Source organism: Bos indicus, chromosome 8, assembly GCF_029378745.1.
Source record: "Bos indicus isolate NIAB-ARS_2022 breed Sahiwal x Tharparkar chromosome 8, NIAB-ARS_B.indTharparkar_mat_pri_1.0, whole genome shotgun sequence".
In the NCBI taxonomy this organism is placed as follows: Eukaryota; Metazoa; Chordata; class Mammalia; order Artiodactyla; family Bovidae; genus Bos; species Bos indicus.
Window position 1 is genome coordinate 53,460,385 of NC_091767.1, and position 25,157 is coordinate 53,485,541.

The window sequence follows — 25,157 nt, forward strand, 5'->3', positions numbered from 1 at the left end:
GGGGCAACAGAGGATGAGATGGTTGAATGATATCACTGAGTCAATAGACATGAGTTTGAGCAAACTCCAGGAGATGGTGAAGGACAGGGAAGGCTGGTGTGCTGTCCATGGGGTTGCAAAGAGTCAGGCATAACTTATCGACTGAATAACAACAAGTTACATGCACATATGATGTGACCCCAGTGAGCTCCTATAAGTGGGAGGGCAGGGAAGAAGCTGGGGTCAGCTACCAAAAGAATCTGTAGCCCTTGTTCTTAAAACCAAGCATTTTTGAAAAGTCAGACAGGGCTGTCCTTTGCCCTTGGGAAATTCTTATCTAAATCATCCAAGCAGATTCTGTAGAACCTTAAAAGGAGCTAGGATTTCCTTCACCATACTACAGGCCTAGAGTAAGAATTTCTCAAACTGGAGATACTACAAAGAGTTAAAAAAAAAAAAAGAAGCTTTTCTATGAAATCATCACCAGGCAACGTAAGATATAAGCTAATTCAATGTTAGGAGTCCTGACACTGAGTAAACGCCTCTGTAATATTTATTCAAGAAGTCATAAATTTTAATATGTGCTCATGACACTCTTGAGACACATTCATAAAAATTAAGGCTTATCAACAGAGTGAGCAAATACATATGAATCATTTCTTTAGGAAAAAAAGGCAGGCAATGTATAAGAAAATAATCTTCAAAGCTAAATCTTAATTGAGTAAACATATTGGTTAAAAACCAAATGTTACACTGAGTTTCTGATAAATTTCCTCTCAAAAGCAGCCTGTCAAGTAACAAGTAAAGATTTTCAACAAACTGGCTGAGCCATAATCCTGCTAACATTTAAAATAAAACCCTCTAAAAGGGCTCTTAATCCTCCTCTACATATTTTTAAGAAAGTGTTTCTAGCTGTGAAAAAATCCAATAGAAATAAATATTCAGCAACCAGAAGTTAAAGGACTGAAAAGAAAAGCTAATTAGTTTTGTTCAAACTCATCTTAACTAGTCAATTGTTTTAAATGAAGCAATACTTTGTAAAGAAAATACTGTTTCTTAAGTAATTACTTAAACCCCTAGAGCATTAATCATTTGATCATTTTATGACCTAAGAAGGGTAATTGGTTATAGTTTCACATTTGTGATCGGGACTAACCCGCAGAGGAAATCATTCAGAAAATAATAGAGAAGAAATTGATCAAAATTTCCACGTGGCAGAGGTTCCACAGCTTCCCCTAGGACTGAGTCAGCAACTCCAGTCCATGGACTCCATCCACTCCTGGTCTGTTTTGTTTGGCCCATGAGTTAAGAACAGTTTTCACATTTTGCAAACAGTTTATAAGCAAGCCTCACTCATTTTTATGCATCACTCATGCCTGGTTTTGTACAACAGCAGAGTTGAACAGTTGTAGCAGAGACTGTGCAGCCTTCAAAGCTGAAAATATTTCCTCTCTGGCCCTTTATAGAAAAAGTTTATAGACTCCCATCTGAGACCTACAAGGGAGCTATGAACAGAGCCCAGATTTGTAGGACCAATCCAGTGATTTTTTTCTACTCAACATTTTACTCTCCTTGTTGGTCGCTCAGTCATGTCTAACTCTGCGACCTCATGGACTGCGTAGCCTGCCAGGCTCCTCTGTCTATGGGATTCTCCAGGCAACAGTTTGGAGTGGATAGCCATCCCCTTCTCCAGGGAATCTTCCCAACCCAGGAATCAAACACAGGTCTCCTGCATTGCAGGTGGATTCTTTACTGTTTGAGCCCACCAGGGAAGCATCTCTTTAAGCCATTTCAATACGTGGTTCACCCCTGGCATGTGTTTGAGAGATAAGAGGAAGTTGATTAAGCATGAATGCAGGTACTTGAAGTAGAAAGAAGGCATTGAGAATGGAGCCAGAGACAGCAAATGAGGAGGGGACAAAGGTACGATTAATTCACTTCCTAGTTTCACAGGCATGTTTGAAGGAGAATTCTGCTCTAGGATGGACCACATCCAGAGTCTCACCATACCTGATATAGAGGATTTAAATGATAAGACTGTAGGCCTTCTGAATTGATATTAGATCAGATTTGAGGCTTAGAGTTGCTGCTGTTTTTAGGGTTAAATCTTTGGGGGATATTAGAATGGAGTGAAAGTATTTTGCTAATGGACATGACATTCATGGGAGCAAGCAGAGGTCAGGCCATACTGGGTTGAATAGTATTGCCTTGAAATCCATGCAAACCCCAAATCTCAGAAAGTAACTTTATTGAGAAATAGAGTCTATGTAGATATATCAAGCTATGATGAGGTCACACTGAATTAGGATGGGCTCTAATCCAATGACTGCTGTCCTTATGGGAAGAGGGAGAAATGGACACACAGTGGGGAATGCCCTGTGAGCACAGAGACACAGGGGGAGAACTTTATGTGAAGACAGAGTCAGGGACTGAATGGAGGCCTCCACAAGCCAAAGGACACTGCGGATTGCCAGCAACCCCCACAAGCCAGGCAAGATGCATGGAACAGAGACTCCAGCCGGAACCAGGTCCTTGGTTTCAGACTTCAAGCCTCCAGAACTGGGAAAGAAGAAATCTGTCTCAAGCCACCCAGTTTGAGGTGCTTTGTTATGGCAGCTGGAGGGAAGTAATGCAGATGAGCAGGCAAGGGGACATGGCCTTATGAAGAAGAATTCAGATCAAGAGAACAGAAGAAAGCGGTGGAATGTCAAGCCGTGTAAAACCTTTCTATTTGAGACACAAACTCAGAGTACCTCTAGAAGACCTTGAGGGAAAACAAAACAAAAATCCAGAGACCTTGATTCCTAAATCTGATTGGATTTTTACAAACACATGTTGCCAATGTAAGCAGAACTGACTCACACTTGAGTCTTCTCTTCCCAACAGGCCTGTTTACAAACCCATTCCTAAACTCCAAGCTTCTCCCAGTCACCCCACTATGACTGGGAAACAAAATGCCTTTTTACCAAAGAGGAAAGTAGATTAACTAACATCACCACGAGGATGTTCCTGACCTATCTCTTCTCTGAAATAATCTTAAATTTCCGCAGATGACCTAATTTTTAAAATAGCTTGTACAGGGTGATTTTTTTTTTTTAATTGCACACATTCAAATAGATATAATGAAAATTCAAAAAATTAAAATATGCTTATAAAAAAAACCCAAAAAGATATAATGCACATACTCAAAGCCAACTTGTAAAGGAATCATAGTTACTTGTAGAATTTCCCAATAGTTCATGACACACCTCTCATATTACTTGGCACCAGATATTCTAAAGGTTAATTTCCACCACTACCACCACCCCCGCCTGTCACACACGCACACACACACGCTTTTCAACAGAACGCTGTTGAAGGCTGAAGCTGTGGGTGAGATATTATACATTCCTCCATTTCCTCAAGATTACAAGGAAACAGTAAAGACACAAAGCTGTAGTCACACTATAAAGGTACGTCTAAAATTTGGTGCATGTTGAGTTTTCCTGTGTAATGCAGTCACTGAGTAATAAAAAAAATTAGACTTACTGCTTTGAAACTCTGTATAATACACATAAAAACAAATGCCACAAGCTGATGATAAAGCAGTTCCTGAGGCCCATATTTAAGCCACTATTCCAGCTTTTGAGCAGCTAAATTCTTTCTAATCAATTCACAAGGGACTCATCTTGGAATTTTTCTCTTTATCATCATGTCGTGTTATAACTTGGTATGAGTTATTTTAAAGAAATTCTGTCGTCTAGATTCTTAATGAGCTCATAGTATTTTCCCATGGATTTACAGTCCTATACACCCTAGAAAATATTGTCTCCTTCTCCCACCTTCCTGTCTCATTATTCTCCTATAGTCTCAAACAGATACGGATTTTAAATAACCCACAGAGAGAGGAAAGCAAATGGCAACTTGATACCATTACTTTGGGAGAGTCCCTTGCTAGTCGAGACACAAGCATGACTCTTCCTAAATTATCAGTTAGCTCCTAAGAAGGGCTAGCTTCCAAAAGAAACAAACAAAACCCACTGACTTCTCTGAGTAGTCTGCAGGACATTTATGAAAATATCTCCTAAGACTAGGAATTCTTAAAAAGTTGTCCATTGTAAACCCAAGACCACCATTGCTCAAAGCAAGAAAGTAACCAGGTATCTTAGCTGAAAGAGGAAATGTAAATATATGTCTTCCTTTTCTCAGCACTCCAAAAAAAAAAGCACTGAAATGACTGCACGCCAGGCAACACCACACCACCACTGTGCCAGAGCTTCTGCAGAAATAAGACCACAACACTGTGCCTAAATTCATCATACTCCTCTGGAGGAGCTCTACCCCAGAGTCTGAGCTCAAGAGCTTCTTCTGGCCTCTGATGCAAGCATTCAGTAAATCTTTCAGTTCAGAGACAGAGACTAACCAGAGGAGAACAGCATGGCATTCACAAATGGCTCCAAAGTTCTTAAGCACGTTACCTTATTCTGCTCACACACGTACTGTATCTTCAGGGTGTCCATGGCTCTGATCATGGCTTGCATGGCAGTGAATATGTTTTGGTAAACCAGCTTCGTGAACCCCTTTCTGTCTTCGTCGCTGTACCCAGACCCGTGGATGATTCTCATCTGCTTGATAAAGGTGCTTTTGCCACTTTCACCAGTTCCTAATAAGACAAATCAAGTGAAAAATGCAGTCAGCAGCCTTTAAAAGGCATGGAGTGAGAAGAAAGGACTGTGTGGCAGTGCTGGTCAATATCAGGATTAGTAAATTAACATGGGGACTTGGAAAGGGACTGCTGAATACTTATGCAGTTTACGCTGCAGGGTAGTGCCATCCTAAACCCCAGGGCCTGTGCTTTAGAGGGTCACAAATATCACACACACACAATTTATTAAGGACACATAAGTGTCCATGTCACTTGGAGTAATCTTAAGCATCAGCTCTTGTGACTAACACTGTTTAGGCCCCAGGGAACTGCTCCCCCACATCCCTTGTCCTAAGACCTTGAAACAATTGGCCACTGTGCCTGAAAGCCCTAAATATTTAAGGGTTTTCCTACTGCTAATCCCAGCCACGGCAGGGCTGGGGTGCTGCTTCAGAGGGCAGGGAGGGTCTGAGGAGCAGAAATACCTGGACAGGAGAAAAGGCTGACTTGCCGATTCCTTTCTTTCACACACATGAGCACAATTGATCCTTGTACAATAAAGCACCTTCCCAAGTTGTACCAAATGTCTATATTCCTCCCCCTCCTCAGATTCCAATTTGCTGTTCAGGAGGCCCTCCAAACTCATGACACTTGTACATAGCAGCCAAGGAGCATTTTGCAATATCAAACCATTCCTATCGCCATTAAATATGTATAGATGCCCAGACAACCTGTATGAAACATGATGCTGGGGCTTTACATTAATATTAGACTGAGATATTGCTTGGACAGACAGAAAAAGTTGCAATATAAGTCGTAGACTTGAGTGATGGAATTAAAATACATTCTAATAGTTTTTGTGATAATTTATCTATGAGATCTTATCACCATGTTTGGAACATAATGTATTTATGGTTCATTTTCAAATTTAAATATTGCTTTAAAGAAGGTTTTTTTTTTAACAAATTCAGGTTGATATGACCTCAATAGGGCAAAGTTTCTTCAATTGGAATTAATGAAAAATGATCTGAGAACTAAAATGACTCAAGAAAAGTTGGATATTTCCAATGGATGAATTGTAATATATACAATATATATTCAATATACTTGTTACAAAAAGTCATTTAATTCAGCGTTGCTAGTAAAATAACATGAGTTATATGAAAATCTTAATTAAAATAATATAATTAATGATTTTTACTATAAAAGCCAAAAATTATAAAATAGAAAATGGCTAATTATAAAATATTTTATTAGTCATTCACATTTCATTGACCCAACAGAATATCCAGAGAATGTAGTTATGGTTAAATTCAATCATCTTTGATACTTTGTTGACTATTAGTCATATTAAAAACCATAGTTTGTTCATATTTTTTTGACATGAGTTATATGTTTGTCATGGTAAGAGGATTCAACATATTTATAATGGTTTCTTAGCTTGATTATAGACTATAACTATTTAGACTTATGGGATGTGGGTCTTCATCTGTATTCTTGCTAGGGTCTTCTAAATATCAGGCCCCAGAGAAATATCTAGGGGACTCGTTCAATATTTCCATGTGGATGACTGAGACAACTATTTGATAAGATCTTTCCTTGTAAGGGAAAAAATATATATTCTTTTGTACTGATCTTTTCAAAGCACAAACCTGCTTTTCTGTCTCCCCATCCTCAGCTCAAGACCCTCAATGGGGTCCCTGTGGCTCAGGAAGAAAGATCAAACTCCTTACTGTGGCCAGCGAGGCTGTGGGGTCTGGCCCCTCCGTGTTCACCAGCCTCTGTTCCCAACACATTTTCTCCACCCTCTGTGCTCCAGCCACACTGGCCTCCTTGAGGTAGCTTTGGTTCATGCTTTGCAGATTCTGAGGATGGTCTTTCTTCATCTTGCTCATCTTTGCTCTTGGCCTGACTTTCCTATTGCGGTCAAGTCCCTGTACTCTAGGTTCTCAAGGGACCATGAACTTCTCATTGGAGCACATGTTCCAGCTGCACTTTTGCTCATTAATGTCATTCTTCCTTTGACATGTCTCCTCTACTCGCCTGTAAGTTTCATAAGGGGAGACAGGGGCCATGTTTGTTTTTATCACATTGTTTCCCCTTGGGCCAGGACACGGCTGAGCAACTTTCACTTTCACTTTCCCCTTGGGCCAGGAATGCTGTACACTTGGCACATGCTCAATAAGCTTTTGTAAGATTATGGTAAAATACACATAACAAAATTTACTATCTTCACTGTTTGTAGGTATGCAGTTTGGAAGTGTTAAGCATATTCACACTATTATGCAACCAATCTCCACAACTCATTTCATCCTGCAGAACTGAAACTCATCCCCTTTAAACAAGTCCCTCTCCCCTTTCCCCCCTTCTCCCAGCCCATGGCAGCCACCTCATTACTTTCTGTGTCTAGGAGTTTAACTACTCTTGGTACCTCACATAAGTGGGATGGATCACACAGCATTTGACTTTTGGTGACTGGCTTATTTCACTTAGATACCCTCAACGGGACTTCCCTGATGGCTCCACAGTAAAAAATCTGCCTCCAATGCAGGAGATGCAGGTTTGACCCCTGGGTCAGGAAGCTCCCCTGGAGGAGGAAATGGCAACCCACTACAATATTCTTGCCTGGAAAATCCCACGGACAGAGGAGCCAGGCAGTCTACAGTCCATGGGGTCGCAAAGAGTTGGGCACGACTGAAGATGCACACACGTACAACACAACACCCTCAAAGTTCATTCTGGAGACAGCATTTCCTTCCTTTTGAAAGCTTGGATTATATTCTAGTATTTTTGAATACATGATAGTGATAAGGAATTTACACAGTCTTGGCCACCTGCACTATCTACAAATAGGAAAATAGATGGCTCATCCTTTCTCAACCACCCAGGGTGCTATATGGGTAGCAGTGACGTCAACCGTGGCAGGAACAACTATGAAAGTGGCCAAGCAGAAGCCTTATCCTGATCCTCTGTGACCCTCTCTGGTTACTCCCCTAGTCCCCACAATGGTGAATATTAGAGTCACGATGTGCCTGGTACTTTGCACACACTATGTCCTTTGATCTTCACAACCATCCTACAATATATGAATTATTATCATCATCTCTACTATACAGATGAGAAACCTGGGGCTCATTCTGTTTAGTAACCCCTGCAAGTGCCCAGGATCAGCAAGAGAGAGAGAGGGGATTTACCAAATCAGACTCTAAGGACAAAGCTTACTTTCAGAAAAGAATGTCAGGGTTATAGACTTAGTCATGCTGGTCTAATGAGGACAAATGTGAAGTTCACAGCCATACACTGAAGCCTAAGCCCAGGCAGACCCACTGTCCTGCAGACACATGCTGCTGCTGGGGCCCAAGGAAGAGCCTCCTGACAGGTGTGTGTCCTCTAGAGCAGTCTTAACAAACCATGAAGCAAAATGCTCGTTGCTCCACTTCCACTTCCAGAGGTGGCAAAGGTGGGTACTGTCTTCTGATATCAGAGATGAGGAAACTGGCTCTGAGTCATCCAACAGGGCAAAGCTGATGCAAATTCAGAGCTGTAGCTAGAAACCAGACTGTCAATGCCTCAGCCCGGGAAAGTGAAAGTCACTCAGTTGTGTTTGACTCTTTGCGACCCCATGGACTATACAGTCCATGGAATTCTCCAGGCCAGAATATTGGAGTGGGTAGCTCTTCTCTTCTTCAGGCGATCTTCCCACCCTCTGAAGGAACTGTCTTCCACTTCCTCCCTTCAAGAGTTAGTCCTGCCCTGTATAAACTCTCAAAGTGCCTGTGGACACCCCAGTGGGGCACATCCCCTGACTGCTTGTTTGCAGATAGGTCTCTTATTACACCTTTAGTCCAGGAAGGGTAGGGCTTGGGAGTCACTCATTTGGGTACAACGATCATTGTGCCCACTATATAGTCAGCTCTTAAAATATGGTTAAATGGATAGAAGAAACAAGAGAAGTCCTCCACAGTTCTTATATTATGGACAACTGCAGAAAGTTGAGATATGAACTAAGTATAATTGTGATGAGACCAATTTCATGACGACTCTTGGCTGTCAAGGCCCTATATGATAACTGAGGACCTGAGGGAAGACCCTGCACTGTCAGAGCTTGGTCGAAAGTCCTGGATCAGATTAGGATTCCACTCTTGCAGAATCTTGGGGTCCCTGCATCTCCTCCATCTATGATGCTGCCATGCTTGCTTCTATTCCACCCGGCAAGGTTGACCTCAGGCCCAGTGCTACTTTACCCAAAGCAAAGATTAATACTTCCATGTTCTACACACCACAAAGCTGACATGAACAAAGAAATTATGGAACTCTCACATAGCAAGCTGTGATTTGGGCACTCTTAAGTCAGAAGAATCACTCGACGCACCCCAAAGTTCTTCACCAAGGTAGAGAAACTTAAGTTATAAGGCCATTCACTTATAAGAGGTTAAAGCCAAACCTGTCACCAGCCCCAAAAACGGAAACATTTTTTAAAAAGTCATTGATCTTGCTTTTGGACACAGAACATTTTGAAAAGAGAAGGTTAAAAATGATTTTAAAGATTAATAAAACGATGATATAAATTTATTTGATCAATACCAATCTTTTAAAATAGTCTTCAATTCTACATTGTGGTTATTTGAAGAATTAAAAAACAAACATGGGGCAAAAATGGATAGGTTAGAGGCAAAGAGGAGACATTGAAAGACATATCACCTGGAACTGAGGTCACAGAGCAAAGAGACTCCATGGGCTGGGTAGGGGGTTGGGTGAGGAGTTGTGGGGTCGCGGGTATAGACGAGGGGATCCTCTTACTCTCTTTTAAGCCTCAACACAACCCAGTTCAGTTCAGTCACTCAGTTATGTCCAACTCTTTGCGACCCCATGAACCACAGCATGCCAGGCCTTCCTGCCCATCACCAACTCCCAGAGTCCACCCAAACTCATGTCCATTGAGTCCGTGATGCCATCCAACCATCTCATCCTCTGTCGTCCCCCTCTCCTCCTGCCCTCAATCTTTCCCAGCATCAGGGTCTTTTCCAATGAGTCAACTCTTCACATCAGGTGGCCAAAGTATTGGAGTTTCAGCTTCAACATCAGTCCTTTCATTAAACACTCAGGACTCATCTCCTTTAGGATGGACTGGTTGGATCTCCTTGCAGTCCAAGGGACTCTCAAGAGTCTTCTCCAACACCACAGTTCAAAAGCATCAGTTCTTCTGCGCTCAGCCTTCTTCACAGTCCAACTCTCACAAGCATACATGACCACAGGAAAAACTATAGCCTTGACTAGACCAATCTTTGTTGGCAAAGTAATGTCTCTGCTTTTTAATATGCTATCTAGGTTGGTCATAACTTTCCTTCCAAGGAGTAAGCGTCTTTTTATTTCATGGCTGCAGTCACCATCTGCAGTGATTTTGGAGCCCCAAAAAATAAAGTCTGACATTATTTCCCCATCTATTTGCCATGAAGTGTTGGGACCAGATGCCATGATCTTAGTTTTCTGAATGTTGAGCTTTAAGCCAACTTTTTCACTCTCCTCTTTCACTTTCATCAAGAGGCTCTTTAGTTCTTCTTTACTTTCTGCCACAAGGGTGGTGTCATCTGCATATCTGAGGTTATTGATATTTTTCCCAGCAACCTTGATTCCAGGTTGTGGTTCCTCCAGCCCAAGGTTTCTCATGATGTGCTCTGCATATAAGTTAAATAAGCAGGGTGACAATATACGGCCTTGATGTACTCCTCTTCCTATTTGGAACCAGTCTGTTGTTCCATGTCCCAGTTAGTATCCTCTTTTTCCAGAAGGGAAACTGAACATCAGAAAGATTAGTTTATTTAATCTCTGTCCAAGGTGACTAAGCTTGGAAGTGATTGTTGAGTCTTGGGTCTACTTCTAGGTCTCTGTTGATGCATGCACTTCCCATGATAACACCATGTGCTAGTTTTACCCTGGAGAAGGCAATGGCACCCCACTCCAGTACTCTTGCCTGGAAAATCCCATGGACGGAGGAGCCTGGTAGGCTGCAGTCCATGGGGTCACGAAGAGTCAGACATCACTTTCACTTTCATGCACTGGAGAAGGAAATGGCAACCCACTCCAGTGTTCTTGCCTGGAGAATCCCAGAGTCAGGGGAGTCTGGTGGGCTGCCGTCAGTGGGGTCGCACAGAGTCAGACACTGAAGCGACTTAGCAGCAGCAGCAGCAGTTTTACCCTGAGTGTTTCCCAAAATAAATGGCCAAGTTACACCCTCCTATCATCTTGAGTACTGTCTTCACCTGGTTCAGATATTCCAACACTTGGGGCTTTATCTTTAATTCTTCAGAGTTCTGCTCTAAATGAGATGGCCCCAACAGCAGCTAGGGGCTGAGGTGGCCGTGGACACGTGAGAGGTAAGTCACTCTCTGCAATGACAGCCGTGACCGGGACCACAGGCACCAGTTAACTCAAGGTAAGGATCTGAACAGAGTTTCTGTCTGGATGACCTGTCCATTGATGTAAGTGGAGTGTTAAAAGTCCCCTACTAGTGTTATTGTCAATTTCTCCTTTTATGTCTGTTAAATATTTGCCTTACATATTGAGGTGCTCCTATGTTGGGTATTATACATTTACAACTGTTGTATCTTCTTTTTGGATTGATCCCTTGGTCATTATGTAACAGTCTTTATTTTAGTCTATTTTGTCTGATATAAGTATTGTCACACTGACTCTCTCTCGATTTCCATTTGCATGGAATGCCTTTTCCTATCCCCTCACTCCCAGTTTGTATGTGGCTCTAATCTGAAGTGAATCTCTTGCAGGCAGCATATATACAGGTCTTGGTTTTATATCATCACTTCCAAACAGAACCTCAACACTGAGACATTGAGCACAACTGTTCATTTATTTTGCACAAAAGAAAAATCTAAAGGATGTGATTTTTAGAATGAAAATTATTGGTGATTGGAAGAATAGGACCTTAGCTTTGACATCACACCTAATTGTGTATTGGAATGTGTGCTTGGGGCCAGTAACACAAGTCCACTTTGCTTTATTTCTCATCTCTTTGTAAGAATGTTCTCGCTGACTCCTCCACAAAATCGACATGCTGGTGCATGCTTCTCCACAGCCTCTGCAGACAGCAGGAGAACCAGAGACCTCAAGCAGGGAGCAACATTTTGATTCACAGGGAAGCTGAAGCCTCTGGTTGGAAGGCAAACTCTGGTATCAGGTGACCAAGAGATATAACCAGATGTGACAAGGGGGTAAGGGGGAGGAGAGCACAGTCCAGGAGGACTTTCATTCCAGGACCCAATGCTGGTAAAACACAGAGCAGGGAAAGGAATAAAATTACAATTCTATCTCTAGATTCTGTTCCAAATACCAATAAGAGAAATGTCTCTTCTCTTCCACTGAAGCTTTTCCTTCACTGTTTTCATACTTGGGAGGAAAAAAACAGCTATGGGTTATAAGTACTTCAAAATTTTTATTATCATTGAGAGCCTGCTAGCTTGAGGTTCTTACTTATTGTCATCCTTTATTGCAGATGTGATCTGCAATCAAATCAGCAGGTAACTTTTGGGTCACATGGTCTGGCTGGTAACAGAGATTCCTCAGAGGGCCTGTGTGGGTTCTCTGTTTTTGTGCCTGGTAACCTCAGGGCAGGAGACCAGCCTGCTTCTCACTTAGGGTTTCTCATACTCTCCTGAGTCTCTCGCTGTAATGCTCTGCCGAGATCCTCTGCCACCCCCAGTCCCTTTTTAAAAAAGAATTTTATATATTTATTTTTGCCTGTGCTGAGCCTCTGTTGCTGTGTGGGCTTTTCTCTAATTGTGGTGAGTGGGGCTACTCAACAGTTGCAGTGTGCGGGCTTCTCACTGTGGTGGTCTCCCTTGTTGCATCTGGGAAGATCCCACATGCCGTGCACAGGGTCTGCAGTGGCTGTGGGTCCCAGGAGCCAGAGCACTGGCTCAATAGTTGTGGTGCACAGGCTTAGCTGCTCTGCGGCAGGTAGGATCTTCCTGAAGCAGGGACCAAACTCATGTCTCCTGCATTGGCAGATGGATTCTCTACCACTGAGCCACCAGGGAAGCCATGCTCTAGCCTTAAATGTGAATTATTTCCTTTTTCAGAGTAGATGCTAAGTCGTTAATCCACACAAATACTCCAGCATGGTTGGCACACATGGATACCTATTCTGTTTAAGCGAAAGCTCACCTCCGCAGGCTTCTTGCATCCTTGGTTGAGGGGCTTGCCTTCTGCAGGACTCAGAGCTTTCCTTCAGGATGCTTGTTCCTGGCATTCATTTACCCAGTGTTTCCCCAAACTCAATTATTTATGTACCTACCTTGTTATTTTTATCATATCCATGTACCATCTGTAGGATTATATAATATTAAAAAATTTTTATTTAAATAAATTTTTTATGTAAGGAAACATGATTGTAATGAGTGAAAAACCAGTATCATTTTCCATGAGTAATCAAATTAAATACACTATAATAAGACTTTAGTGAGATTCTAGCTACAAACATCTGGTCTATCCCCAGTGATCTGGGTACTTCATTTTGGAAAATGATACACATGAATTATTGTCCTCTTTATGTGAAATGTGCCCCTTTACTCTTTATCTTGAAAGAAGCTTTCCCCCTCTTTCTCTCAAGGGGCTTCTGATATTCTACCCAGGAATCTCACGCACATACAAAAAAACTGAGGGTTGAAACTCATGTAACTAAAAGGGAGCCAGAAAAATGTCTTAGTGCTAAAACTTTAAATTCTTTCTGAGATTTGAGAAAGCAATATGAGGTTCAAGTTTCAGCATAACACTCAGAAAGGATCATGGAGGGAAAAAAAAAAAAGTTTCTTTTTAGGAGCCAGGAAAGAACAGCGGCCAAAGCAAAATAAATCCTTTTCCAAGTGATAGACCAAGGACATCTAAACAGAAAGCCAATTGTTCTCAAGTTTAACTACAATCTTTAGTCAAGACCACCTCCTGGAGAGTCAAATCGAGATGCTGATAAAGCTTCCCAGATAGACACAGCCATCTCCCATAGTCTGTGATGTCTTCTGAAACCATCTGGGAGAAGTCTTTCTGTTTTAGGTCAGTTTTACAGAAGATGATATACTGATACATAAACAGAACAGAAATGGGGACACAATTCTAGACATTGGTGTAAATGATCTATGAGACCAGCAAGCAAAAGAGAGTATGGACATTCTGATGTGACTGGCAGGTTGGCTCTATGGGGACAGGGCCTTATTTCTCTTGTTCTCTGAATCCTTTGGATCCTATAACACAGCACATAAGTAAGTGAAGTCGCTCAGTCGTGTCCGACTCTTTGCAACCCCATAGTCTGTAGCCTACCAGGCTCCTCTGTCCATGGGATTTTCCAGGCAATAATACTGGAGTGGATTGCCATTTCCTTCTCCAGAGAATCTTCCCGACCCAGGGATCGAACCCGGGTCTCCTGCATTGTAGACAGATGCTTTACCATCTGAGACACCACGGAAGTCCAATAAATACTCGTGCATGGGTATGTATTGACTAAGACAACCAGGATGATCACGGTTTGGGAAAGCAATAGGAAGAGGGTTTGTCTGGCCAAGAGAAAACTCAGGACTAATTGGACAAGTCTGTTGAGTAACAAAGCATCCTCACATGGGGGCAGGCGAGCTGCCATTTGCCCCTTCTGATGAGGACTCTCGGGACCCGGGGCCAGCCACACAGGGCAACTTAGGTTGTGTACTGGGTTTCCTGGTAATGACTCACATGGTTTAAGAAAATTCCTTTTGGAATCTTTAAGCAGGAGTGGTTCTAAGTAGCAAGGAGGGTGGTCCAGAGGAGAACACCTGGAATTGGGGGCACTCTGCTTGGATCCTATTACACTGACCTTGGGCAGCAGCTATGCCATGTGCTGGCCATTTCTGCCCCTGTGAGTGCTACATTCCTGGTACTTGCTATTCTAAAGATACTGATTTATGAGAGAATATGGCTAATGCTGGGGAAAATTCCAAATGATTCTCCTACTGCTATGGTCAAAATGTTTGTGCCCCACCTCCCCCAAAAATTTGTATGGTGAAAACCTTATGCCCAAATAGATGGTATTAGGAGGGCCTTTGAAGGTGATTAAGTCATGAATGGAGCCCTCATGAGCAACATTAGTGCCCTTATATTTATTATAAAAGAGCCCAGAGAACTCCTCTGCTCCTTCCACCACGTGAGGCCACCAGGAGACGTCTGCAACCCAGCCTTGATGGCACCCTCATCTCCAACTTCTAGCTTCACGCTGTGAGAAATACATTTTATTGTACAATAACTACCCAGTCTGTAGTATTTTATAGCAGCTCAAACAACCTAAGACATTTAACCAAGTGCAATCCAATGGAAGGAGAGATATGCAATAAAAATGCAAATTCTTGGGCTCCTCCTCAGTTCAACTCTGCCCTTTCAGGAGCCTGGCAATATGCATTTTAAACAGAGCTCCAGGGGTTCTGATGTTTCCAGTTCATGGAGTGATTGGGAAGCCTTTCTCCAGGTCTCTAAGGGGAACCTCTATTAATGTAATCTGCCTGGGGCTGGAATACTAGAGATTTTACATCATTTTCAGTTTAGCTGATGGGTTTCCATACCAAGTTCCAATCTCATTTCTACATGAATAAAATATCTCCGCAGGAGCTCTGTTTTTCAGTTTCCACAGAGGAAACATTTTTAAGGTGCCATAAAGATTCACTTATTTAAATCAGTCCTGCCTGCTTCTCCCCAACCCCTCATTCACCATCACAATCATGTCACCTTCCCCAGCTCTGCTCTTATAAAGAGAAACGGTGCTATTTTCACCATGAAAGAAGAAGTGGCAGTGTCCTAGGCAACACAGAATTGGAAACAACTGGAGACAGAGTTCATGGCTGCTCTCTCAGCATATGAGGTAAGTACAAGGCTTTTGAAACAGAAAAGCTGAAAGAACTTAAGTGATGAGGCTCAATACACAGTTTGAGATTCTTTTAAAAACCAATTAAAACAATGGAGATGTTTTAATTGCTGTCTCATATTTTATAGTTCTTTTGTTTCATTAATCTACAAAATCATTTTTATTGCCTAACCAAGAAAAACAGCAATGCTAAGTATTTCCTGCCACTTTTCTTCTGGGGCCTCATTTTGATCAAGATGGTATTTTCAAGTCCAAACTTGATTTCTGAGTACTTCTTATATGAAGCAAAGCCAACAGATCATGCTAACAATTTTCGATCACAAAGAATTTTTGAATAGATGTTTTGCCAACTTGAAGTATCAAAAATAATATACTTCTCATATTTGCCACAAGTGCATTTAAAAGTTCAAATGCAAGAAGATAAGGCTACTTTTTGCTCAAAATTAATTTGAGCTATCTACCTATACAGCCAAATTTCTATAATTTGCTATAAATGTGGTACTCATTAAAAAATCAATAGAAATATTCAGTTTAGCATTAACTGCTTTAAGTCAGGAAACAGCTGTCATTAATTGACATGCATCTCCTGTATGTAGTCAACATGATTCAGAGATCTTCATCACTAGCGAAACATTCTGACGCTTCTACAAAGAGTTATACAATTTGGCTCATTCTGTATCAATAGCTCATCTGTATAAGATTTTGGAAAAGTAATAAAATATACAGAATCCTAAGAATCAAATGCTTGTTAATGGCAAAACTCTATTTTGGAAAATGCCCAGGACATCAATTACTTTTCCCTAAAAATGAATAAACCACACAAAGGATAGGGAGAAAACTATTCAAATAATCTTTGTGGCTTATAGCTAAAATATTAGCAATCCTATTAGAAGTACAGCTCATTTCACTTCTAAGGACAGTTAGGAGATCACTTTCTAGTGTATGATTCTGACTCAAAATTGTTTCTTTTTAAAAAGACAAACTGTAAGCATTTTCATAAATGATTTTAGAATCTTCCAGTTCATGGCTCTTCCTGAAAATTGCCATTTCCTCTATTCTTACAGAAATGTTTACCAAGAAATAACACCACCTGGGCACTGATAAGACTTCAGATTCTCAATCTCTGAAAGGATATGAGGAGTCATATAAACCCAGACTAGTCAACACAGAGATGAATCTAAAGTCAGAAACCTGTTCCTACATAAGTTATGGATTATCTAAGAAAAGCTTGATGTTTGCTCATGTTGAAAAATAATTGGAGAAGGAATAAAGCAAAGACAAAAATTACTTAAAGGGAAAGAAAGAAGCTCTAAAACGAGAGCTGACAAGAAGAAAGGATGGACTTAAAATCCTCAGGCCTCAATAAGAGCAGGCAAGGAGACAAGGTGTCCATTTCCAAACACCAAAGCATTTTGCTGAAACACCAGTAACTAGAGTACCTGGCCCACTGGTCTATCCATCCTCCTCCACCCCAAAGATAAATTTAGATGAAAATAAATTAAACTATACTGAAGCAAAAGTGGATACTAGTGTAATTAAATGCAGGTTCGGGTTAAGAATAAAAGCATAGAGAATCCCAAAACTGCAGGTCTTTCAAAGTACAATGCACTATCGTCCACTTTGGATGGTTAAACAATCATTCTCTTGAAGTCCTGCTCACCATCCTGGCAGAACATGAAACGAGTTTTATTCAGATGTAAGTACAGGAGTCCGCCCCCCACTTATTCACGAAGTGAATTTGTGCAGTTTCAGCTACCTGTGGTCAACCATGCTCTGAAAATACGAAATAGGAAATTCCAGAAACAAATAATTCTTCAGTTTTAAAATGCACACCCTTCTGAGCAGTGTGATGAAAACTTGCACTGTCTTGCTCTGTCCTGCCTGGGATGTGAGTCATTCCTTTATCCAACATATCCCATCCATTAGTCACTCAGCAGCTATGTGTTTATCAGATTGACTGTCCAGTTATCACACTGCTCGTGTTCAAGTCACCCTCATTTTACTTAATAATAGACCCAACACGCAAGAGTAACAATGCTGGCAACTTAAATATGCCAAAGAGAAGCCATAAGGTACTTTCTTTAAAAGAAAAGGTAAAAATTCTCGACTTAATCAGGAAAGGAAAAAAAATTGTATGCTGAGGTGGCTAAGATCTATGTTAAGAATTAATCTTCTATCCATGAAGTTGTGAAGAAGGAAAAAGAAATCCATGCTAGTTTTGCTGCTATACTTCAAACTGCAAAAGTTATGGCCACAATGTGTAAGTCCTTAGCTAAGATAGAAAAGGCATTCTTTATACAATGTTTTCAGAGAGAGACCAAGTTCGCATAACTTGCATTATAGTATATTGTTAGAATTGTTCTATTTTATTATTAGTTACATTGTTAATCTCTTATTGGGCCTAATTTATAAACTTAATCATAGATACATATATGTAGGATAAAATACAGTATTTGTAGAATTCAGTACTGTTAATATTATGTGGGTTCAGGTCTCTACTGGGGGTCTTAGAATACATCCTCTATGGATAAAGTTATGGCCACAGTGTGTGATTCTTTAGCTAACATGGGAAAGGGGTTAAATTTTTACAGTATTTTCAGAGAGAGACTACTATAGATATCCAAATAGGTACATGGTGTCTTTCAACACCACTGTGATCAAAATATGTGAACTGACCTTTGAAAGATCCAGTTCAAGAACACATGGGTTAAGTAGCAGGAAGACATTGGCAATGTTGTATCAACCACATAAAACTCAGCCCATGTTCTTTTCCCCCTTCCTTTCTTTAACCCAGGAGGCCTCCTGGCTCCTGGGCCAACTCGTCCAGCTCATCACACTGTACCACCATCACTTTACCGTGAATCCCCCTGCATTCCTGAGTAGGAAGACTCATTTTCTTCTTCCTGTTCCTATCAGATCTTTACATATCACTAGTATTGTCTTGTCGTGACATTTATTTGTCTTCCTATTAGTCTGCGATTTTCCTTAGATTAGGAAATAACTCTCTTCTCTACCTAGCAGTTTGGACAATCCCTGCCCTAGAGTATAGAACCATGAACCATGGAACCATGTGAAGTCGCTCAGTAGTGTCCTACTCTTTGCGACCCCATGGACTATAACCTACCAGGCTCCTCTGTCCATGGGATTTTACAGGCAAGAATACTGGAGTGGGTTTCCATTTCCTTCTCCAGGGAATCTTCCCGATCCAGGGATCAAACCCAGGTTCCCACATTGCAGGCAGATACTTTACGATCTGAGCCACCAGGGAAGCCCTAGAGTAGTGCTCACTAAATGTCTGAATATTTGAAGAACTCCCTAATACCACTTTCCTTAGCATTCCTCATCTAATCACCACAAAACCCTGGACTCTTTCCTAAGGGCCTTCCTCAAATGTAAATGAAATATTACTCCTGCTTTAATTCTCCTCTCAATTTCCAAAACAACAAACCAGTTTGTGCCAACTCAGAAATTTGAGTTTTCATCACATGGTCTTCATTATGGCTTCACCTTCTGAAGAAGTTTCTTTTCTGGTGTATAGCTGTGACTCAAGTAAGATCACAGTCCAATTCAGGAAGTGCTTAGAATCATTCCAATCATTATTTATTCAGCATATACTGAGTGCTTGGGCTGGGCACTGATTCTAGGGTGTGAGTTTCAATCCAGTGGAGAAGACCAACTCCCTCATTTCCTTCCCTCCCACCCAAGAGCCATTTGAGCCTCAGTCCACTCAGAACCATGAGCTCCAGGATGACCAAAACCAAAACATTTGGTCAAGAATTTTTCAATGTCTTACTAATATCCAAAAAAGTTACATACATAATTTCCAAGGGACAACCTAATGATTCCTGAATGATAATAATCTCTAGCCTGACTCACCAAGATCTATTTCAGGGGGGATGTTTGCAAAAACAGGCTGAACTCCTTTCTCCAGTGTGGGTTAAAATGACCAAGATGGCCATATATTTTTTTTTTTCATGAAATATAGTTGGTTTTCGGAGAAGGCAATGGCACCCCACTCCAGTACTCTTGCCTGGCAAATCCCATGGACGGAGGAGCCTGGTAGGCTGTAGTCCATGGGGTCACTAAGAGTCGAACACGACTGAGCAACTTCACTTTCACTTTTCACTTTCATGCATTGGAGAAGGAAATGGCAACCCACTCCAGTGTTCTTGCCTGGAGAATCCCAGGGATGGGGAAGCCTGGTGGGCTGCCATCTATGGGGTCGCACAGAGTCGGACACGACTGAAGTGACTTAATAGTAACAGTATAGTTGGTTTATAACGTATTAATTTCTTCTGTACAGCAAAGTGATTCAGCTGTACAAATACATACATACATACATACATATATATATATATATGTATACTCTCTTCTTTAACATTCTTTTCCATCAGAATACCGAACATAGTTCCCTGTGCTCTGCAGTAGGGCCTTATTGTTTATCCATTCTATATATATAATAGCTTGAGGATGACCGCATCCTCATTGTTTAAGACCAGATCTAGTTTATACCAGTTGTCCTGAGGTACTTATTAATAATATCCTTTCTCATTCTCAAAAGTGCCCTGGTTTGGATAATGAAGTATACAGTCACTCTCAGTACAACTTTGCATATTGGGGTTGGGAGAGATTTTACAGCCCCTTCTGGCATTACAGCACTAATTTCCTGCTTAAACATATAGCCTAAGAGAAGAAAATCAATAACGCATCAGTTTTTCCTTTTCATAAACTTCCACCTTAACAAAAAAAACAGTTTTTCAGTAAGACAATTGTGGGAGTTAGTAACATGTTTCTTCTATGGGAAGGATGCACTTTTTCACTTTGCTATAAAACCAGCTGAACAACATAATCCAAGTAGCTGCTTTGTTATAGACAGTGGGAAAGTATATGCAAAAGAGGTCACTTCAACTAAAAGAAATCTGTATATGATAGCTATTATTTGTGTTAATTATATCTCTAGTGACCTACTTATGGGGGGGAAAAAACCCTTCCCACCAAAAGCCAATTTGATGTCTCATCTAAGGCTGTAATTAAACATATAAAAGAAATTTTGTTGTTACAAAAAAAAAAGAGGCAAATAAGCTCTCTCTTTTTTGTTCCATCAACACCAAGATGCCTTTGCTGGGATAATTAAGGGTTAATCCTCCAAGGTATTGGAGAAGGCAATGGCACCCCACTCCTCCAAGGTATGGGGAAGCAAAGGAGAATGACTTGATTATTTTCATTTTACCCCAATGATACAGATAAATTCTTATTGTATTTTCTTTCTTTTGTTTCTTTTTTGTCTTTTCTTTGGAATGATGGAGAAAGCAGTATGGAAAAATAATTAAAGATGAGCACTCCATTTGGGAGTCAGTATTTTTTCTTGGAGTAAAGGGCCCATTCTTGCTGAATTCCCAAAATTTTCATATGCTAGAAAGCTGTTTGACTTTGGATGAATTACTTAAACTCTCTGAACCTCAGTTTCCTCATCAATTAAGTGGGCAGAATAATACTGTAATAGGGAAGAACAAATCTGACACCACATTAGATATATCGCTTTTCCTGTGCTTAGTCATGCTGGCTCTGCACCTTTTGTGAAAGAGTGTCACCTGTAGCCTGAAATATACAAGATAGCCTAGTCTCAGGGCTCTGACCTTTAAGAGTTCATTCATACAGAGATGGGGCTTCCGTGGTGGCTCAGCTGGTAAAGAACCCACATGCCAGTGCAGGAGACACAAGAGACATGTGTTAGATCCCTGGGTTGGAAAGATACCCTGGAGAAGGAAATGGCAGCCCACTCCAATATTCTTGCCTGGAAAATTCCATGGACAGAGGAGCCTGGCAGGACAGAGGTGACAGTCCATGGGGTCACAAAGAGTCGGACATAACTGAGCACCCACATAAACACACACATAGAGAGAAAGATGGTCCAGTAGTTAAGAATCTGCCTGTCATTGCAGGGGACACAGGTTTGATCCCTGGTCTGGGAAGATCCCACATGCCTTGGGGCAACTAAGCCTGTGTGCCATAACTACTGAAGCCCATGAACCCTAGAGCTCTGCCACAGAAGAAGCCACTGCAATGAGAAGCCTGAGCACCAAAACTAGAGCATAGCCCCACTCACTGCAACTAGAGAAAGCCATGTGCAACAATAAAGACCAAGCACAGCCAAAAATAAATACATAAAACCTGCTGACCAGAAAATAGCATTTGTCTTGTTGGAGGTTTGCAGGAACATGGTGACCTGACTCTCGTGGACAGATGCAAAAACAAAGGATTCCAACACTAAGAAGTTTGCAACAACAAACCACATCCCTCCCTCACCTTGTCTTTAAAAACACTTTGAGGAGTTCAAGGCTTTTGGGGCATGAGCCACCTGTCTCCTTATATGGCCCTGTAATAAACCCTTCTCTACTCCAACTGTGACGTTATGGTTTGGCTTCAATGCGCATTGGGCACAAGAACCTGTGTTCAGTAACAATACCATCCCCATCATCATTTGTTGTCAAAATTAAACCTGCTTTAATTCCAGAAAGTGGAATTCAAATATTAATTGTGATGATAAGTAATAAGCATGATAACTGTGGAAGAAGAGGAAGAAGGAAATGTAATAGTTTGGAAGACTGAATGCATTTGTAAGACAAGGTTAGAAGCAGGAATTATCAACATAGAGACCAGGAACTCAGTGGCATTTCTAATAACAAGGAAGTTAGAAGTGGTGCCTGTATTCATTTTCTAGGCTGCTATAACAAAGTGCCACAAACTTAAAACAAGAGACATTTCTTCTCTCAGAGAGGCTCTGAAGGAGTATCTGTTCCTAGCTTCTCTCCTAGCTTCTGGTGGTGGCTGACAATCCTTGATGCTACTTAGTCTGGAGCAGCATAACTCCACTCTGCCTTTGTCCTCACATGGCCATCATTCCTGTGTATATGTGTTCAAACTGAACTCCCCTTACAAGCACATGAGTCAGAATGGATTCGGGGCCCACCCCAATCCAGGAAGACTGCATCTTGACTTGACTACATCTGCAAAGACCCTACTTCCAAATAAGCTCACATTCACAGGTTCCAAATTCACCACGAATTAGGGGCACTCCAATTAACCCTGTGCAGTTCCTCTTTGGGAAAGGTGATCACAGGCTCACACTCATAAAAACTTGATATAATAATTATTTGTAGCACTTTACAGAAATGAAAAGACAATTGGGGATTCCTCTATGTTTTCCAAACAAAGCAAATTTTTAATACTTCCAGTATGAAAGAGGAAAGGGCTCTTCATTCTACTTGTCTTAACCATCATTTGAACTGTTTGCTGGACACTAAAGAATGAGATGGGAATACCAGACCACTTGACCTGCCTCTTGAGAAACCTCTCTGCAGGTCAGGAAGCAACAGTTAGAACTGGACATGGAACAACAGACTGGTTCCAAATAGGAAAAGGAGTCCGTCAAGGCTGTATATGGTTACCCTGCTTATTTACCTTATATGCAGAGTACATCATGAGAAACGCTGGGCTGGATGAAGCACAAGCTGGAATCAAGATTGCCGGGAGAAATATCAATAACCTCAGATATGCAGATAACACCACCCTTATGGCAGAAAGTGAAGAAGAACTAAAGAGCCTCTTGATGAAACTGAAAGAGGAGAGTGAAAAAGTTGGCTTAAAGCTCAACATTCAGAAAACTAAGATCATGGCATCTGGTCCCATCATTTCATGGCAAATAGATGGGAAAACAATGGAAACAGTGAGAGACATTATTTTGGGGGGCTCCAAAATCACTGCAGATGGTGACTGCAGCCATGAAATAAAAGGACACTTACTCCTTGGAAGGAAAGTTATGACCAACCTAGACAACATATTAAAAAGCAGAGACATTACTTTGTCAACAAAGGTCTGTCAAGTCAAGCCTATGGTTTTTCCAGTAGTCATGTATGGATGTGAGAGTTGGACTAGAAAGAAAGCTGAGTGCCAAAGAATCGATGCTTTTGAACTGTGGTGTTGGAGAAGACTCTTGAGAGTCCCTTGGACTGCAAGGAGATCCAACCAGTCCATCCTAAAGGAGATCAGTCCTGGGTGTTCATTAGAAGGACTGATGTTGATGCTGAAACTCCAATACTTTGGCCACCTCATGCGAAGAGCTGACTCATTTGAAAAGACCCTGATGCTGGGAAAGATTGAGGGCAGGAGGAGAAGGGGATGACAGAGGATGAGATGGTTGGATGGCATCACCGACTCAATGGACATGGGTTTGGGTAAATTCCAGGAGTTGGTGATGGACAGGGAGGCCTGGTGTGCTACAGTTCATGGGGTCGCAAAGAGTCAGACACGACTGAGAAACTGAACTGAACTTTAAGAATTTTCATTTTACAGCTTTTCCCCTCACACTTATTTTCTACATGAAGCACCTTCCGTAACTCAAGTTACTTTATTAGGCCTAAATGTGGGTGAGCAAGTAAGCTTTTGTCTCAATGTGGCAACATCACTTTAACATCACCAGCAACAACCCCAGAAGCTTAGGGATCGCATACCTATTTTGTTTGGTCAGCACATTGTTCAGCTTTTTTTTTTTTAAATCTGAAAGTCTTTTGCTGGGGCACACACTCACTAGTTAAATGCAAACACACCCACGGTTTCTCCCTAGTCCTCACTGCCTAGTGTCTGGTCCAGTCCCACATTTATGATACCTGTGAGAGCTCCAGAAACACAAGTTGCCAGCTCTGATCTCCATGATCCCTAAACCCTGTGTTCCTAAAACAGGCCTGGAACCCTGTACCAGACAAAGTCTCCAAGATGAAGTCTCCTTCAGTAACAGAATACCAGGAAGCTATAAGGATCTAAAATAATCATGCAAGGGCAGTTGGGGCAAATTATAAACAATAAGATACAAAAAAGCCAAAACCCAACTGCCATTTCTGAGGTGCTGGGAGCAAAAGCAGGGTACTGCACACGAACCCTGCCCACAATACCACCAAAGGGGTGAGCAAACCACCAAAGTCACCCCTCCACCTGATCCACAGATCCACCCCCACCCTCACCCCATTTAAAGCATCAGCTTGCATACCCTCCAGCCGCAAGGAAATCTGTTGTTTGTTTTTGCTCCCCCTCCCAATAAAGCCTTGCCTGAATTCTGCCTGAATTCTTCCTATCAATTTCTATTGATTAAAGAGTTCAAGAAAGCAGGTTGGTAACAAAATCAGTCACATCACTTTACTCCATTTCACCCCAAATTCCCTTCCTCAACAATTAGGGGCTACCCCTTCTCCCTCATTAACCAGTTGTTTTGTAATTATTCTCAGTTTGGCTCTTATCTCCCCCACAACTCAATTAAAAATAGCTTTGTATTTCGTATCCTCCCACAATACCCAGCCTCACAATCTGCACAGAACAGACATTCAGATGATGCTGGCTAGAAACGAAAGGGCCAGCAAAACAGCCTCCTGCAATTATTCTCATGTTCCAGAGCTCGACACACTGCCACCTTTAGAGTGGGACAAAAGAGCTTCCCCCAGCAGAAAGCCATGTTCTGGCTCTCTTCCATCTCTCCTCATCCAACAGTACCATGAGGCCCAGGGTCAAGGACACATATCCACTTTTAGCCCGTGTCCCCAGCTTTAAGGCCATGCTCAAGGCACTTAATATCCTGGAATTTTACGACATAGGCCCTTTCCAATCCATCCTCTTGAG

At 41.5% G+C, this 25,157-nt stretch overlaps 1 protein-coding gene across 2 annotated transcripts in view; it reads right to left on the bottom strand.

The window, feature by feature from the left end:
* The window catches only part of GNA14 (G protein subunit alpha 14), a 201,465-nt gene that overhangs the window by 81,128 nt on the left and 95,180 nt on the right, over window positions 1–25,157 (bottom strand). For both annotated transcript variants that reach the window (XM_019966102.2, XM_070794244.1), the window contains exon 2: window positions 4,437–4,621. In XM_019966102.2, the coding sequence (XP_019821661.1) occupies window positions 4,437–4,621 (185 nt within the window). The remainder of the gene's footprint in view (window positions 1–4,436; window positions 4,622–25,157) is intronic.